At 36.1% G+C, this 17,263-nt stretch overlaps 1 protein-coding gene across 4 annotated transcripts in view; it reads right to left on the reverse strand.

The window, feature by feature from the left end:
• Positions 1-17,263, reverse strand: part of MXI1 (MAX interactor 1, dimerization protein) — a 78,883-nt gene that overhangs the window by 22,324 nt on the left and 39,296 nt on the right. For all 4 annotated transcript variants that reach the window (XM_032880405.1, XM_032880424.1, XM_032880433.1 and 1 more), the window contains exon 3: positions 13,201-13,230. In XM_032880405.1, the coding sequence (XP_032736296.1) occupies positions 13,201-13,230 (30 nt within the window). The remainder of the gene's footprint in view (positions 1-13,200; positions 13,231-17,263) is intronic.

A 17,263-nucleotide genomic window follows, 5' to 3' on the forward strand; every position in this document is an offset into this window, starting at 1 on the left:
GCATATCTCATTTAAAGATCACAGGGGCCTGTTAAAATGACTGATTTGATACAGTAATATGATACAGTTATAATTACAAAACAGGATTTCTAGAGCCTGAGCAGATATAAACTACTCAGAGAAAAAAACAAAAAAAAAACAAAGATTTAGCACAATAACATTTACAGAATAACTTTCTACATTTCCTTAGAAGTCAATGAAAAGCATTTTTCCAAAAGGAACAAGGTCCTAAATATTCAATAGTATTTGAATTTCAGAATCATACCTATCTTTCTTGTGTATGTATATAGCTTTGAGGAACATATTTTTATTATTTATATACACAGAGACACATAGGTTTCCCATGTAAATTCTGGTTTTATAGAACTATTTATTATTTATCATTACAAAGTAAGTACTTACAAAATAGGCTTTTATCATTATAGCCATAGCACCATATGTTACAATAATCTTTAGATATTTTACAGAATCCCAAATTTTGAATGAGGTGAGATTCTAAGCTTATTTTTCCAGCTGTTCTTTCATTTTGTGTGTGTGTGTTGGGAGTGTTGCTGCATGCACAGACACATACATTGTATCAGGAAAATGTTTTGCAGACAACAGAATAAGAATATTCCTATGATTGCTAAACTTAAAATTCATAGAACTCTAAAACTTTTCATGTAGGAAGGGAATTCAGAAATCATTTAGGTCTCTTCCTTTTACTGTCAGGGAAAGCAAGACCCAAAGAAATCAAATAATTCATATATAACATCCACAGCCTATCAGTAGTAGAGATGAAAGGAAAATCATTATTTTCTGACTTCTGGTACAATTCTCGCAACAGATTACAAATCTGCAAAGAATTTATCTGTGTTGGATTCCAGGTATCCTTTTCAAGAATTTAGCTCTTAAGCCATGTTTGGTATTAAAATCTACCTTTCTCCATTAGCTTTCCCCAAGATAACAACAAAACAACAAAGTCATGAGTTCATTAAATTTCAACTTCTCTTGAGTTAGAAGATATAAGAAACATGTCATGTGTTTATCCCAGGGCTGTTAATTATTTTCTAAGCAAATCTGTCCTTTAAGAGCTGTTAGCAAGTAACCATATTAGAAAATTTTATTCTCATTACTGAATTCTTCTTTAAACTTGTGGTTTTTCACTAGTAACACCCATGGGACTTGCAATTGGCGTTAATCACTAGAACAAATAGAAAAATATAAGCAACTACAAAATAATTATTCTCTTCTCTGCAACAGCTAAAATGTATCAAAAGAACCTAAGTTTTTAAAAGATAAAGAAATGTAAGATACTAAAGAAATCTCTCATGTAATAAAAAGGTTTCTTATTGATATACGCCTTGGCATGCTTTAATTGTCAAAATTTCTACCAAAACAGAAATTTCTTTAAATGCAGAAGAGGCCGGCTTAAGAAAAAGTACTCGACTTTCAGTTACTACTACTATTAAACCAATATTTATCAGAGCATTTATACCTTACTAATTACTATATGTGACAAAGGAATTTACCAAAAATGTCTCAAAGTCTAGTAGAATTCTGCTGCTATCTAATTATTATGAGTATCAGTATAAAAGGTAGAACCAGTTTTATGGATCAAACATATTCCTCAAAGATGCATATAAAATAAATTTTGTATACTTTATCATCTAAAATATACCAGGAAAGTTCATTAATGAAACTATTCCCTTTTTAAAAAATACAAATTCAGGGGCACCTGGGTGGCTCAGTGGGTTAAGCCTCTGCCTTCAGCTCAGGTAATGATCTCAGGGTCCTGGGATCGAGCCCCTCATAGAGCCCTGCATCAGGCTCTCTGCTCTGCAGGGAGTCTGCTTCCCCCTCTCTCTCTGCCTGCTCTCTGCCTACTTGTGATCTCTCTCTCTGTGTCAAATAAATAAATAAAATCTTAAAAAAAAATACGAATTCATGGTTTGAGAGAAAGTGTTTTCTTAAACAAGTTATAGTTGCACAGAGATACACACTGTGCAATCACTCGGATGTAAAGGTACTACACATTTACCATGGTAAATAATATTCATCATGTCAATTATTTAAAGTCTAACAATTATTTATTTCTAGACATAATTTTAGAGTTTCAAGTCATAATATTTCTGGATTATTTTTAAGACTTAATGATCTCATCTCTTCCCATGTTATCAGTTGTAGAAGTGATTTCAATGTTTAGAAGCTGTACAGCTTAAGTTCTGAGAACAACTGGTTTTTAGCATGTAATTCTTGTCTGAGTCAGCCTCTTTCACCTTGCAACCTGGGTCAGGGAGTAGAAAGCTTAACCTTAATATGCTATTTCTGACAAAGGTCAATATAGAAACTGTGAATCTAGCTAGATACTAATGCAATGACTTTATTGCACAGGCTGCATTTTAGACGTATAATTTTATCTTGGCTACGCTTCCTTTATTAACCATAAATTTTATCTCAAAACCCACTAATTACTTCATCTCTATCTCATATAACATTTAATTTCAACAGGTGCCCATCTCTGCACTCTGACAGCTATTCTTAGTTTATCTGCAGTTTTCACCATTCCTATCCCTATAAAAATATGGTTAAAATATTCATTTTCTTGCATACAAAAGTAACTGCATCAATTATACGTCTCCATGACTAATAATGGCAGTACTTTGCATACTGTTGGATAATGTTAGCATCCACATTTATCGGTTCTATGGCTTCATAAATAGAAAAACTCTATTAAATAATATCTCCTACTTTCCAATGTATAACTACTTTTTTAGTGTCCTATAGTTGCTCTCAATAACGCAGTACTGTAACTGGACTCCTACTATCTAAAAAAAGTACAAAGAATAAAATTATCTTCTCCAGGACTTTTACATAAATTAAAAATAAGGGTGTCAGTTTTCCATCTTTAGACTAAAAAGGAAAGTAGTCATCATTTTATTTGCCTAATCAGAAAACTAGATCAGTAGCTATGTCCTGGTCTCTGTACAATGCTATTTCTCCTTCCCTCCACAACTATACTTTTAAAATTTGTTGTTAAGGCCCCCCAAACACAATCAGGTTGCATTTTATTACACTTCAAATGAAACTTATACAATTAATACATCCTTTCAATATATGGTCTTAATTTTGTGGGATTTCATTGCTAATTAGAGGTTCTTAAAGACCTTTAAATATACCCTTCTTATATGTGACAGAGCTCAAAATTGACTTATTATCAAGTACCGATAGTAGTAGGTAGTAGCACCATATAATATATTGGAAACTCATCTGTGGTTAATTACATGTCTTAAGTAATAAAGTGTTGAGTCATTTGTGTAGCACCATCAGACAATAATGACATCACTACTTTTAAGTGCCAAACTATAAGGTCAGTCAATTCTTTCCGACCTTTCTACCAACCCATGGTGACTGATCTGATGAATGGATGACCACAAAATCGGTGAGTTTAAGTTAGCCACTAGTGAATATGAAGTGGTATCACATAGTTTTTGATTTGCATTTCCCTAAAGATCACTAATGTTGAATACCATTTCATGTGCTTATTGGTCATTTGTATATTTTCTTTGGAGAAATAAGTATCCAAATCTTTTGCCCGTTTTTTTATATTGGGTTTTTTATTGTTTAGTTTTAAAAGTTTCTTCTATATTCTGGATTCAGGTCTCCTACTGGATATATGCTTTACAAGTATTTTCTCCAATTCTGGGATTTGTCTTCACTTTCTTGATGGTATCCTCTGAAGCACAAACATTTTTAATTTTGATAAAGTTCAACGTTATCTATTTTTTCTTTTGTTGCTTGTACTTTTATGTCCTATATAAGAAATCACTGCCTAACGCACAGTCACAAGGATTTACTCTCATTTTCTAAGAATTTTATAGTTTTAGCTCTTGATTCAGGTCTAGGATTCATTTAAGTTAATTTTTACATATGGTGTGAGGGAGGAATCCAACTTCATTATTTTGCATGTAGATATCCAGTGTATCAGCTACCACTTGCTGAAAAGACACTAAACTATCTTGGCATCCTTGTCAAAAAACTGTCTCTGGCACACCACAAATGTGAGTTATTACCTCCAGACTTCATTCCATCGGTCTATAAGTCTGCTCTTTGGCCAACACCACATGGTCTTGATTATGAAGCATAATAGTAAGTTTTGAAATTAGGAAGTATGAGCCTTCCAATTTTGCTCTTTTCAAGATTGTTTTGATTTTTCTGGGTACCTTGCATTTCCATATGAACTTTAAAATCAGTTGTCAATTCCTATTAAAAAGGAAACTGGGATTTTGGCAGGTTTTGCACTGAATCTGTATATCAACATAGGGAGTATTGCCACTTGAACAACATTAAGTAGTAGTTTTCAGGATACAAATCTTTTGCTTCCTTGGTTAAATTTATTCCTAGGTATTTTATTCTTTTGGGTGTCACTGTAAATGGAATTGTTCTCATAAATTCGTTTTCAGACTGGTATATAGAAACACAATTGTTTTTTGTGTGTCAACCCTGAACCCTCCAACTCTTCTAAATTTGTTTATGAGCTCTAATAGGTTTTCTTGTATATGTGGATTCCTAATAATTTTCTATACATCTGACTATAATATCCGCAAATAAAAATGGATTTATTACTTGCTTTCCAATCTTGATGCTTTTTCTTTCTTTCTCTTGCCTAACTGCCATGCCTAGAACCTCCAGAACAGTGTCGAGTAGAAGCTGTAAGAGCAGACATACTTGTTTCATTCCTGATCTTAGGGGAAAGCATTTAGTCTTTCACCACAGTATGATGTTAGTTGTGGGTTTTCATAAATGCCCTTTACCAGGCTTAGGAAGTTACTATAAGGTATTTTCAGATTGAGATTTACTATAAGGTATTTTCATACTGAGATTTATATCTTAGTAATAAACCAAGGCTAAGAGTTTTTGACTAAACTTCCCAAAACTACTGAACCCAACCAATCCCAACTGTGGACTTTTGATTCAGCTACAGTCATATATTTCAAACTTACAATAAAAGTTTAGTTTCTCTAACCCCATAACCTGTCTTTAATGCAAGTAAATATCCTTAGGTACTATTAGTTGAGGTAAGAGTTTCAGTGAAAGTTCTGCCAAACCAATCCTATAATTTCTTTTCCTCCTAACAAATGTAAATTTTTTCTAAAATGTACTCACTATATATAAAAGTGCATGCTCTTTTTAAGAAATGTTATACAAACACCAAAATATGCAGCTAAAACCAGTTACTGTATGCTCCTCCTTCCAAGGAATCCTTAATCAGGTAATATACTAAGAAACCACTGCCTAACCCATGGTTACAAAGATTCAGTATTCTGTTTTGTTCTAGGATAAGGTAGATCAAAGCAATCACTCTGCCAAAATATTCATGTCAAAGGGGGATTGGATATGTAGAAAGTCTAAGGAAGAAATATCGTATTCTTTATCATGTTCAAACCACTGGGATAAATGTAACTAATACATCAAAAATTCTAATACAAAAAAGTTGAAATTATTTATGATATTTTAGTCTCCGAGTATATATAAATCTTTGCCCTGTAAAAATACTTGCCATTTTCAACTCACAGAATGAGAAAGAAATAAAGACCTCACAAGTGGAGCATGAACTCCATCAGGTAAACTATTCCTCTTTACAAAATTACGTGTCTGTGCCTTAGCGCACTATATAATATCCTACTAAACTGAAAGAATCAATTAGTTTTTGATTCTCTTCTGATAAGCAAGATGAAGTCTGTTATGGTAAAAACCTTTTAAGATGTTCCCAATCATCGGGGCACCTGGGTGGCTCAGTGGGTTAAAGCCTCTGCCTTCAGCTCAGGTCATGATCCCAGGGTCCTAGGATCGAGCCCCATTATCAGGCTCTCTGCTCAGCAGGGAGCCTGCTTCCTCCTCTCTCTCTCTCTGCCTGCCTCTCTGCCTACTTGTGATCTCTTTCTGTCAAATAAATAAATAAAAATCTTAAAAAAAAAAAAAGATGTTCCCAATTATCAAGTTTTTTTTCATATAACTTATGTTTTAAGAATTCATTAAGTTTTGGGGCACCTGGGTGGCTCAGTTGGTTAAGCACCTGCCTTCGGCTCAGGTCATGATCCCACGGTCCTGGGATCGGCCTCACATTGGGCTCCCTGCTTGGCAGGGAGTCTGCTTCTCCTTCTACCCCTTCCCCGTCCATGATCTCTCTCTCTCTCTCTCTCTCTTTCTCACAATCTCTGTTCTCACTCACTCTCTCAAATAAGTAAATAAAATCTTTTAAAAAATTCATTAAGTTTTCCATATACATCCTATGAAATTATTTTACTATAATAATATGCCTGTTGAACTCTCATGTATTTTTGTTGTTGCATTTTTCACTTAAGCCAGTAGAATTCAAGTACATATACTATTGATTATGGATATACTCAATAGCACATATAATCATTTTTTCATTCAATAAATACTTACTGAATGACTGCTCTGTGTGAAGGGTAAATAAAACAAAGTCCCTGCCTTCCTGAAACTTACATTCTATCAAAGAAGTCCAGTAACCGAAACACAAATAATTCAGACACAGATAAATGTTAAGGGGACAGAAAAGGCAATAGGACAAAGAGTGACTGGGGAACAATTACTGTCCTCTAAGGAGATGACCTGACAACTAAACAATGATGAAGAGCTAGTAGAGCAAGGGTTTTCCAAGCAAAAGGAAGAAGTGCAAAAGCCTTAGGATGAAAATTAACATGATGTGTTTCAGGAAAAGAAACCATGCAGTGTCAGCTTGATCATAGGAGACAAGGGATAGAGTTGTAGGACTTCGTAGGTCATAGATTTTACCTAATTGCAACAGGAAGCTGTGGAGGACTGTAAGTAGAAAAAACATGATCTGATATGTCCTTTTCTTTTCTTTTTTTTTTTTTAAGATTTTATTTATTTATTTGACAGACAGAGATCACAAGTAGGCAGAGAGGCAGGCAGAGAGAGAGGGGGAAGCAGGCTCCCTGCTGAGCAGAGAGCCCGATCTGGGGCTTGATCCCAGGACCTGGGATCATGACCTGAGCCGAAGGCAGAGGCTTTAACCCACTGAGCCACCCAGGCGCCCCTGATATGTCATTTAAGAGGATCACTCTTGTTGCTATGTGAAGAATGAAATGGAAGGAAAACTGAATGGTAGTAGTTAACTGAAAATAATATCCTTTCTTTATCGTGTTTCTTAGTCCTCTCTCTTCCTTGCTGTTCCCAAGTCCATCACCTGAGTGCTGGTTCCTGTATCCTATGACTACATGAACTACTTCAAAAGCACCCACACTAGTCTCCTTGCTTCTAAACCTAGACTGTACTTTTTTTTCTTTATAAATGCTTTGATCATACTATCTCTTTGCTTCAAAAGCCTCAAAAACTCACTGCTCTCAACAAAAGAAAATCCAAATTCCATAACATTCAATAACATTGTACAATGTAATCCCAAAACACTTTTCTGGCCTCATTTCCCACTGTTAATCTGATGGACTCTACTCTTGCACTAATGTCTGTCCACTCTGTCCTGAACACAGCTTATGATGTCACCTTCCATGGCTCTAATCACACTGACCCCTTCCCTTATTTTTTCAATAGATTCAAATTCTATCTCTTCTTCATGTCTCAGCATACATTCATTCTCCTTCACAATTCGGAGCAGTGGCTTTTTCTCTATGACCACAGTGTTTTATATCATAACCCAGTATGTACAAGTTTCAAAATTCTCCATTTAACTTTTCTTCAAGCAATGTACTTTGGTATTTCGTAGTCTTTTCAATTTCCTTTTTCAAAATGACTCACTAAAATGATTGCATAGACTACTAGTGGGTTTCAAACTTCAACTTGAAGAACACTTTTTAAAAAATTATTTTATTTCATTTCATTTTATTTTTTGAGTGTTCCAAGATTCATTGGGAAAATACTTTTAATACACCTTTCTAGACATTTACTGGTAACTAAACTAGATCCTAGTACTAAAAGATGAAATCCATAATTACCAAACTATAATGACCTTAACCTCAAGGATAGGATAAAGTCAGTATCTCATACATCGCTTTATCTACCACAATGCCAAACACGGTATTTATTAATCATTACTGAAGATAAAGATTGATACTACATATAGCTATCATATTTATGATTAGATGGAACCATGGTTAGGGTTGCTTTTGTGTTCCCATCATCTTGCTTCAAATTGTAGTTATGATGGTCAAAATGGCTAGTTTTCAATAACACTTTGGCCTATACTGTCACCTTCCTATCTTATAGGATTACATAATAGTCTTGCATAGTGCGGGAATACAGTAAGTATTGCATAAATGTCATTTTCATCTTTCCCTCAGAAATATGAGAAAGTCTCTATATGGAGGACACCATTACCATTCATTGGAACTGCTTCTTTATTATCCCAAATACTCGGGCACTTCTGCTCTGCCAGTATCCTCATTTGGCCCATCTAGCTTTGCCAAAATTGCAATAAGGGTAAGCCTTTTGTTTCAAAGGAATGACAGCTATTAGGGTTGAATGGCCTACTGAAGTGCCATCAGCACTAAGGTTCTTGACCATTAAAGTCTGTTGAAGCCCTGTTAAAGTTGTTGACTCTTTCAAAAACATCACCCGTAATTTCAATTAAGAAAATGAAAAAGCAATGAAGTGATCTAAAATCTGTACTGAATGGCTTTTTTTCCCTCTGGTAAGGACTCAACTGATAAGCCAATGGATAACGTGAAATTCTTAAACCTTAAATCTCAAAGACTCATTAATTTCCCCCATGAAATGATACATACAGATTCCTGAGGAATGCAGAACATCAAAGGTACTCTGCTTCTCTTTTACTTCCACCTCCAGAGCCAGTTACAAGCCATTATGGGTCCCGGGGCACAAGGGGAGGATACAAATAACAAATAAATGCTCTGAACTATCTAGAGTAGACTCAGTGTAACCATCCAGGCTTTAGGCAGAAATAAGGCCCTAGGGCTTATCCAAGAAAACCTGAATTCCTTGATCAGTCCCGAAACTACCCTAGGCTTCCTATTGGCCTATCTGCGTACTGGGGTAATTGTAAGCCAGACTACACTTGGCTTGCCAGATTCTAAATCTCCTCCATGAGGCTTTCTTTCCTCTGAGACACGGGAGTATGGACCTCAACATTGGCCGGCTACTCTCTTCTCGAGGCCAGAACCAGAGCTTCGACAATCATAGGGCTTTGGGATAGCCTTAATTTGGAATTCTTCTGTTAATCACTAACAATTTAAAATCATCTACATTAATTCTCATTGCTTTGCTGCAATAAAAAACACTAACTCAGAGCAGCTTTATATGCAAGATATTAAACCAAGTTAAAAAAAAAGTAACTCCTGACATAAATATATCATAGGTAAAGTGGCAAAATCTCAAGAATAGGAATTACTTCAGGAATATTTTCTCAGAATTAAGATAAAATCAAATTATCCTTTTTTTTTTAACGATTTTATTTATTTATTTGACAGACAGAGATCACAAGCAGGCAGAGAGGCAGGCAGAGAGAGAGGAGGAAGCAGGCTCCCTGCTGAGCAGAGAGCCCGATGCGGGGCTCGATCCGAGGACCCTGGGATCATGACCTGAGCTGAAGGCAGAGGCTTTAACCCACTGAGCCACCCAGGCGCCCCTCAAATTACCCTTTTGATAGTGAATTACTTTCCTCATGTAAATTCACACTCAAAAGCAAATGAAAGGCAAACCTAGGTTAACTTTTTTCTTTAATATATCAAATAAAAATGTTGCCTTGGTCCGGGGCGGGGGAGGAGAACCATTAAATAGAACAGGTGGGGGCTTAAAAATGTAATAACAAATACAGATGTAAATTTAAAAAGTATTCCTGTGCTGCCTTCTTGCTATTTGGCTAAAACACCTCCTTCACTTTAAATCATCCTGTGTTTACCAATATTTATATTTTTTGCTAGATCACAGCCTCTAACTTTTTAGAAGTAGAGTGCAGGTTATTAAATTGGATTCTTCCTTTGGCACTCACCTTCTGACACACTCCACTAAAGTTGATATTTATTTATATTGATAACTACCCCTTTTAAAAACAAATGCATCTGGGAAAGATTAATTCTATATTACCTTTCAATTAAGCCTCAAGGAAAAGAGGAAGGGAGAAAGAAAAGGAGGGAGAAAGAAGAAAACAGAAGAGGATGAGAGAATCATGTCTTAAGGGAGGTAGGGTAGGAAATCAGCCAGAGAGTCTTAGACCTGGGGCACCTGGGTGGCTTAGTTGGTTAAGCGTCTGCCTTTGGGCTCAGGCCCTGATCTCAAGGTCCTGATCCCAGGGTCCTGGGATCGAGCCCCACATGGGGCTCCCTGATCAGTGGGGAGTCTGCTTCTCCCTCTGCCTCTGCACACTCCTTCTGTCTCTGTCTCTCTCAAGTAAATAAATAAATAGAATCTTAAAAAAAAGAAGAGAGAGAGAGAGTCTTTGACCTAAGTAAATAAAATGGGAAAAAATGCCTTCACTGGAGACATTGGAGTTCATATAATATCCAGCAAAAGCTGCATGTTAAACCTGTGCCACAGACAGATGCTATATTAAACAACGTTAGGATATATCAAAGTAATAATATGGGTGATAAAGTTATCAAGAAGTCAGAATTGACACATGGAATGGATTAAATAAAATTTACTCGAAGACTTAAAAAGCTCCATTCTAAACAGTTTACTGAAGAGTCTCTTCAGTGTTAAAGGTTTTTGCCAGCTTTACAAATGAGGGTCTCTCAAGGACATTCAGGTGGGTGAAATAATTATGAAAGCCACGTGTTTATCAGTATTTAAAACATGTGGCCCAATATATACTCTATGCTCTAATTTAAAATACAATATAAGGTTTTAATTTTAGAATCCTCAGAGCTGTCACTTCTTAGTGTCTTTGCCATGTTTAAACCAGCCAGCTACTTCCTTTAACACACCAGAAATACAAGGCAGAGAGGAGATTCTTCAAAATGAAAGGTTGGGGGACGCCTGGGTGGCTCAGTCGTTAAGCGTCCGCCTTTGGCTCAGGTCATCAAGCCCCGTGTTGGGCTCCCTGCTCAGTGGGGAGCCTGCTTCTCCCACTCCCACTCCGCTTGTTTGTGTTCTCTCTGTCAAATAAATAAAAATCTTTAACATAAATAAATAAATAAAATGTAAAGTTTGCCAAACTTCTTTGCCACAAAGCAGTTTTTTACGAGACCACTTAACTTTGCTCCAGTTTTAATACTGGCTTCACTCAATATCATGCTTCTATCAACTTTAAGTGCATCAAATGCTAGGTACTGAGGTTACAAAACTGTACAAAGCAGAATCTCTCGGGATGCCTGGGTGGCTCAGTCAATTAAGCATCTGCCTTAGGCTCAGGTCATGTTCCCAGGATCCTGGGATGGAGTCCCAAATCATCAAGTTCCTTGCTCAGTGGGGAGCCTGCTTCCCCCTCTGGCAGCTCCCCCTGCTTGTGCTCTCTCTCTCTGACAAATAAAATCTTAAAAAAAAAAAAAAAAAAAAAAAAGAATCTCTCCCTTTGAGGCAGTCATAGTCATTCAGCAGAAAGAGACATATGAACAGATAATTGCAAAACTACCTGAGTAAGTTTTACAAGAGAGATGAACACAGCATTGTTCAAACACAGTAGTAAAAGCCACTAAGTCAGCCTGGAGGACTATGCAGAGCCTGTTAAGGAGGATCTGACATTTAAATTCATCTGCAGTGAGGTAGTTAGGTTAGTCAATCTGTAAAGTCCCTTCTATTTAAAAAAAAAAAGGTAGGACAAAAAAATTGAAGGTCATGGAAATCTTGTTTGTCAAAAACGGTTGATGCAGATTATTTCAGTTTGTTGTTTATTAATCTAATCTCTGTATCAAAAACAGAATATTTTACTCATACAATCCTCATCTTCTCTCCCAAACTTGTCCTCTTCCTATATTCCCTTTCTTGGTAAATAGTAATACTATCTAAAACTTAACCTTCCATGGTCAACTAACCACCAATTTCTACTGATTCTACTCCCCAGAGTCTCTGTATACTACTTCTATCTCCAATAGTTACCATCATCCCTTACATTGGAAGCTTCCAATAGCTTCCAAAAGAGTTTTCTTGCCTCTGAGATTTCTTCTCCCAATCAACCAAGTGTTCACATTATGGCCAAAATGATTTTCCAAAGCACAAATCTGATCACATAACAACCCATCTTAAAAATCACTGAACTGGGGGCGCCTGGGTGGCTCAGTGGGTTAAGCCTCTGCCTTCTGCTCAGGTCATGATCTCAGGGTCGTGGGATCGAGCCCCGCATCTGGCTCTCTGCTCAGCAGGGAGCCTGCGTCCCCCTCTCTCTGCCTGCCTCTCTGCCTACTTGTGTTCTCTGTCAAAAAAATAAATAAAATCTTAAAAAAAAAAAAAAATCACTGAACTGCTTCCCATTGTCCTCAGAAGCAGCCCAAACTCTTCAGCATAGTTGCCAATATCTGGCTTGGCTTGCATCCGGCTATCATCTTCAATACAGTCCTCATACTGAGTCTCTTGGAGTTTTCTCAATATACAGTACTCACTCACCATCCTCTGTAGAGCCTTCCAAAACTGCCTCAAAAGAAAATTAGAGGACTCTCCAAAGCAATCTTTCAGGACCTTCTGCTTCTCCATTACCATACTCACCACACTATACAGTATTTTAATTACCTGTCTCCCCCAGGAAGCTGTAAGCTCCTCAAGGACAAAAACTACATCACACATTCTTGTATTTCTTATCTAAAGCAGTATGCCTGCCTGGCACTGACATATACTTCATGCTCGATAAAGATTTGTTGAATGGATGAATAAATGAACAAATGAATGAAGAAACTGCAAAGAAAGAGAAATCCAATGACCGACAATTTGTCATAATATTTAATAGCTACACTACAGAAACCTTTATTCTGTCTACCTATAGCATGACCATATTTAAATCATGAGCCTATCACAGTTAACCTGTTTTCAGAAACATAAAGGCGGCTACACCATAAACTCAAAATTCAGATGTTTTTTATGATGTCCTCCAGTTTAGACAGTATAAACTTACTATTTAAGTCTTTTTTTAATACATATATAGCAGAATCATGATATCCTATACATTTAAAAAATAAAAATATAACTACATACATACTATTACATTATTTTCACAGGTAAAACATTGAGTTTGCTTTTTAACGTAAATGAAAGCTGCACTCATCACTGACTCACCGATTCTTTTCCAGCTCATTGTGTGTAGACCTAAAAGGAAAACAAAAAAGACCATTTAGCCACTTGTTGCTAAGGCTATGGAAAGGGGGATTCGTTACTGCTATACCACACCCAGCGAATTTCTTTAACAATGCAATATATAGTCAGACTTCTACAATCTCACTCATCAGGAAGAAATAGTCTACATTCAATAGAACTATTTATTCGGATATGGTGTCTTCAGCTAACAACTAACTCTTCTGACACTGGTGTTTCACTCTTATTTTCATAAAATTAATACTAGCACATGATCTCTTGCCTACTTCTAATATCCTACATTTTGTTTATTTGTAGATTTTTAATTCAAACATTATCCCATTTTTTTAAAAAAGAAAAATGTACTTCTATGTCCTCTTCTACCTCTACTTAGTAACTCCTAAACAGAGGGAGAAAAAAGTTTTGGCTAGCACAGAAGCTGACAGGTTTGCCTTACTGCTAAGTGATACAAATTCAAGCTTTCCTGCCATTTGTGTAAAACATAAAGTTATACAATGAAGAAAATAATATAAATCAAAGAAAATATATTAAAAAAATCAAGAAACACACTTTTAAAAGACTGGGAAGATACACCTCAAAATGCTAATAATGGTTATTTTCTTTTTGGGACTATTTTTCATTTTGCTTATCAGTATTTGTTATAATAATACTCATCATCTACTGAACAAGTATAGTGTCTGCTAAACAGTGTGTTAAGCAGTTAACATACAATATTTCATTTTACCCCTAAACAACCCTTGTTTTCTAAGTAAGAATGCTTATATTCTTCTTTACATAAGATCTCTGAGCCTCTGAGAACCTCTGAGAGGTCGAGACATGCTCTTGTCCCCAGAGTAGAAGTAGTAGCTTTGATTTAAGCCCAGGTCTTTCTTACTCCAAAACCCAAATTCTTTTTTCTTAAGTTTTTATTTATTTATTTAAGAGAAAGAGAAAGCACAAGCAGGGGGAGGGGCAGAGGGATAGAGAGAGTGATAAGTAGATTTCGCACTGAGCAGGGAGCCCAATGTGGGGCTTAATCCCAGGACTCTAGGATCATGACCTGAGCCAAAGGCAGACACTTAACTGAGTGAGCCACCCAAATGCCCCAAAACCCAAATTCTTTTTTTTTAATTAACATATAATGTATTATTTGCTTCAGGGGTACAGGTCTGTGAATCATCAATCTCAAAATCCAAATTCTTAACTACATGGTGAAGAGAGGTTAGAACACAGAGGCTAAGGCCAGACTGCTGGGGTCAAATAGTGTGTGGCCTAAAGTGCCTTCATCTCTCTGTGCTCAGTTTCCTCATCTGTAAAATAGGAAAAGCGACAGTATGTGTCCTCACATCATTGTTATGAGGAATAAACAACTTTATACTGAAGAGCAAAATATAACAAAGTCTAAAGTTAGTTATTATTAGAATTATGTTACGAGCTCTCTTAAATGAACATGTACTACTTTTACAATAATTTAGCATTAACAATAATAATAATTTTATATAAGAGAATTTAAGTTCCTGTCACCAGAACTAAAACTTTAATCATTTAATATATCCTGGTTAATGCCAAATGTTTTCAGAATATCACATTACTGATTACTTTAATCTGATTTATTATTCCAGTGGATATTTAAAAATTACATTACTAAACTTTAACAATAGGAGTGTTTTTGTCAGTCTTATAATTTGTAGAAATTTTACCCACTGTTATAGTTCAAAAGCCAAAAGGCTTCTTTGAGTTACTGTATCCTATCCATTTTTTGCTTTCTTAATGGTATAAGGTCCAAGTGACAGAGGATGAAAAAGACTAAAGTTCATTTTCAAGAGATTATCTTAATAAAAGAATTTCTCCCTTAAGAGGCTAAAAAAAGAAAAGAAAAGAAAAGAAATTTTTAAGATGCTTCAAGAGTTCAGCCAAATGAACATAAAGGATATGCATAATTCAGATGAAAGAAATCATAAAAACACAGAACTTCTACTTTAACAGACCCAAGAGCTCAAAACCTAATAAATAAATTACAACCAAATCTCTATCACTATATAATTATTTATAAAAACTTCTTTTTTAAGATTTTATTTATTTATTTGACACAGAGAGAGAGAGAGATCAGAAGTACAGAGATAGAGGGGGAAACAGGCTCCCTGCTGAGGGATAGGCTCCCTGATAGAGCCCAATGCGGGGCTCTATCCCAGGACCCTGAGATCATGACCCGACCAGAAGGCAGAGGCTTAACCCACTGAGCCACCCAGGCACCCCTTATTTATAAAAATGTTTAAGTTCTTTTTTGTCAAAGTAAACCAGTAAATCAGAAGAGGAAAAGGACATATCTTAAACAGATTTAAAATAAAGAATATTGTTCAAAATTTGAATGGGTATTCAATAATGAAATTCCCCAACCCCTCATAGTAAGTTTTGCTTTAATTTCCTTTATCTGAAGAAAACTTAGAACAAGTGAAACAAACAATGGAATACTAAAGTAAGTAATAAACGGAAACAATCTGTTTAGAGAGAGGTAGACTATTTACCATAAACTTTTTCTAAACAGTTTGGAAATCCCACACATGGCCATAAATACAAAAGAATATATACATCCAAAGACAACCAAGTGTTGAATTCCAATATTGTATTAAGCCTATTATCAAAGCTAGCACCAAAAGAACATAATCTGACCCACTGCTGTGAACAAAATTAAAACAGCAGGTTCTACCCACCTCTCTCAGACTTTTATTTCTCTTCTTTCTAAAAAAATATAAAATAGCCAAGAATATGAACTTTTCCACCAAACCAAGAATTACATGTCATATTTAGTTATACCACGAGTAACATTTAACATTTTCGAATACCAAGAAACAAAAATGATCATGTATGTACTAATCTTTACCATACTGTTATGATCTTCCAATTTTTAAAAAAAAATGCATCAGTAGTACTTCTATTTTGGTGGCTTTTGTACCTGTAATCTCAAGTCAACAAATACTTCGCTTCTTTAAGACTGTCTTAGGCTACAGGGAATCAAAGATAGTCTCTAGTCAATAAATTTAAGACATGTATAAGAATAATTATTATTCAAGGCAAAATAAATATATGAAGAAAAGTACAAAGTATTGTGGGAGTTTAAAGTAGGCAGAATTCACTTCCAAATGTGGCTTTCAGGGTAAATCTTAGGAAAAGGTGGCATTTGGTATGAATCTTTTTTTTTTTTTTTTTAAATTTTATTTATTTATTTGACAGAGAGAGATCACAAGTAGACAGAGAGGCAGGCAGAGAGAGAGAGAGGGAAGCAGGCTCCCTGCTGAGCAGAGAGCCCGATGTGGGACTCGATCCCAGGACCCTGAGATCATGACCTGAGCCGAAGGCAGCGGCTTAACCCACTGAGCCACCCAGGCGCCCCTGGTATGAATCTTAAATGATGACTATTTGCTACCAGTAGAAGCTGGACCTGGTAGGGAGAGGACATACCAAGTGGAAAGGAGCGTAAGTAAAGAAGCACAGCTGGCCCACTACTACATGGTCAACTAATTTTCAATAAAGCGGGAAAGAATACCCAATGGAAAAAAGACCTTACAACAAATGGTGCTGGGAAACTGGACAGCAACACACAAAAGAATGAAACTGGATCATTTTCTTACACCATGCACAATAATAAATATGAAATGTATGAAAGAATTAAATATGAGAAAGGAAACCATCAAAATCCTACAAGAGAACACAGGCAGTAACCTCTCTGACATCAGCCATAACAACTTCTTTTTTTTTTTTTTTTAAGATTTTATTTATTTGTCAGAGAGAGAGAGAGAGAGTGAGCACAGGCAGACAGAATGGCAGGCAGAGGCAGAGGGAGAAGCAGGCTCCCTGCAGAGCAAGGAGCCCGATGCGAGACTCGATCCCAGGACGCTGGAATCATGACCTGAGCCGAAGGCAGCTGCTTAACCAACTGAGCCACCCAGGCGTCCCAACCATAACAACTTCTTATGTCTCCTGAGGCAAAGGAAACAAAAGCAAAAATAAAATACTGGGACTTCATCAAGATAAAAAGCTCTGTATAGCA

Source organism: Lontra canadensis, unplaced genomic scaffold (genome assembly GCF_010015895.1).
Source record: "Lontra canadensis isolate GAN:19392208 unplaced genomic scaffold, GSC_riverotter_1.0 scaffold3, whole genome shotgun sequence".
In the NCBI taxonomy this organism is placed as follows: domain Eukaryota; kingdom Metazoa; phylum Chordata; class Mammalia; order Carnivora; family Mustelidae; genus Lontra; species Lontra canadensis.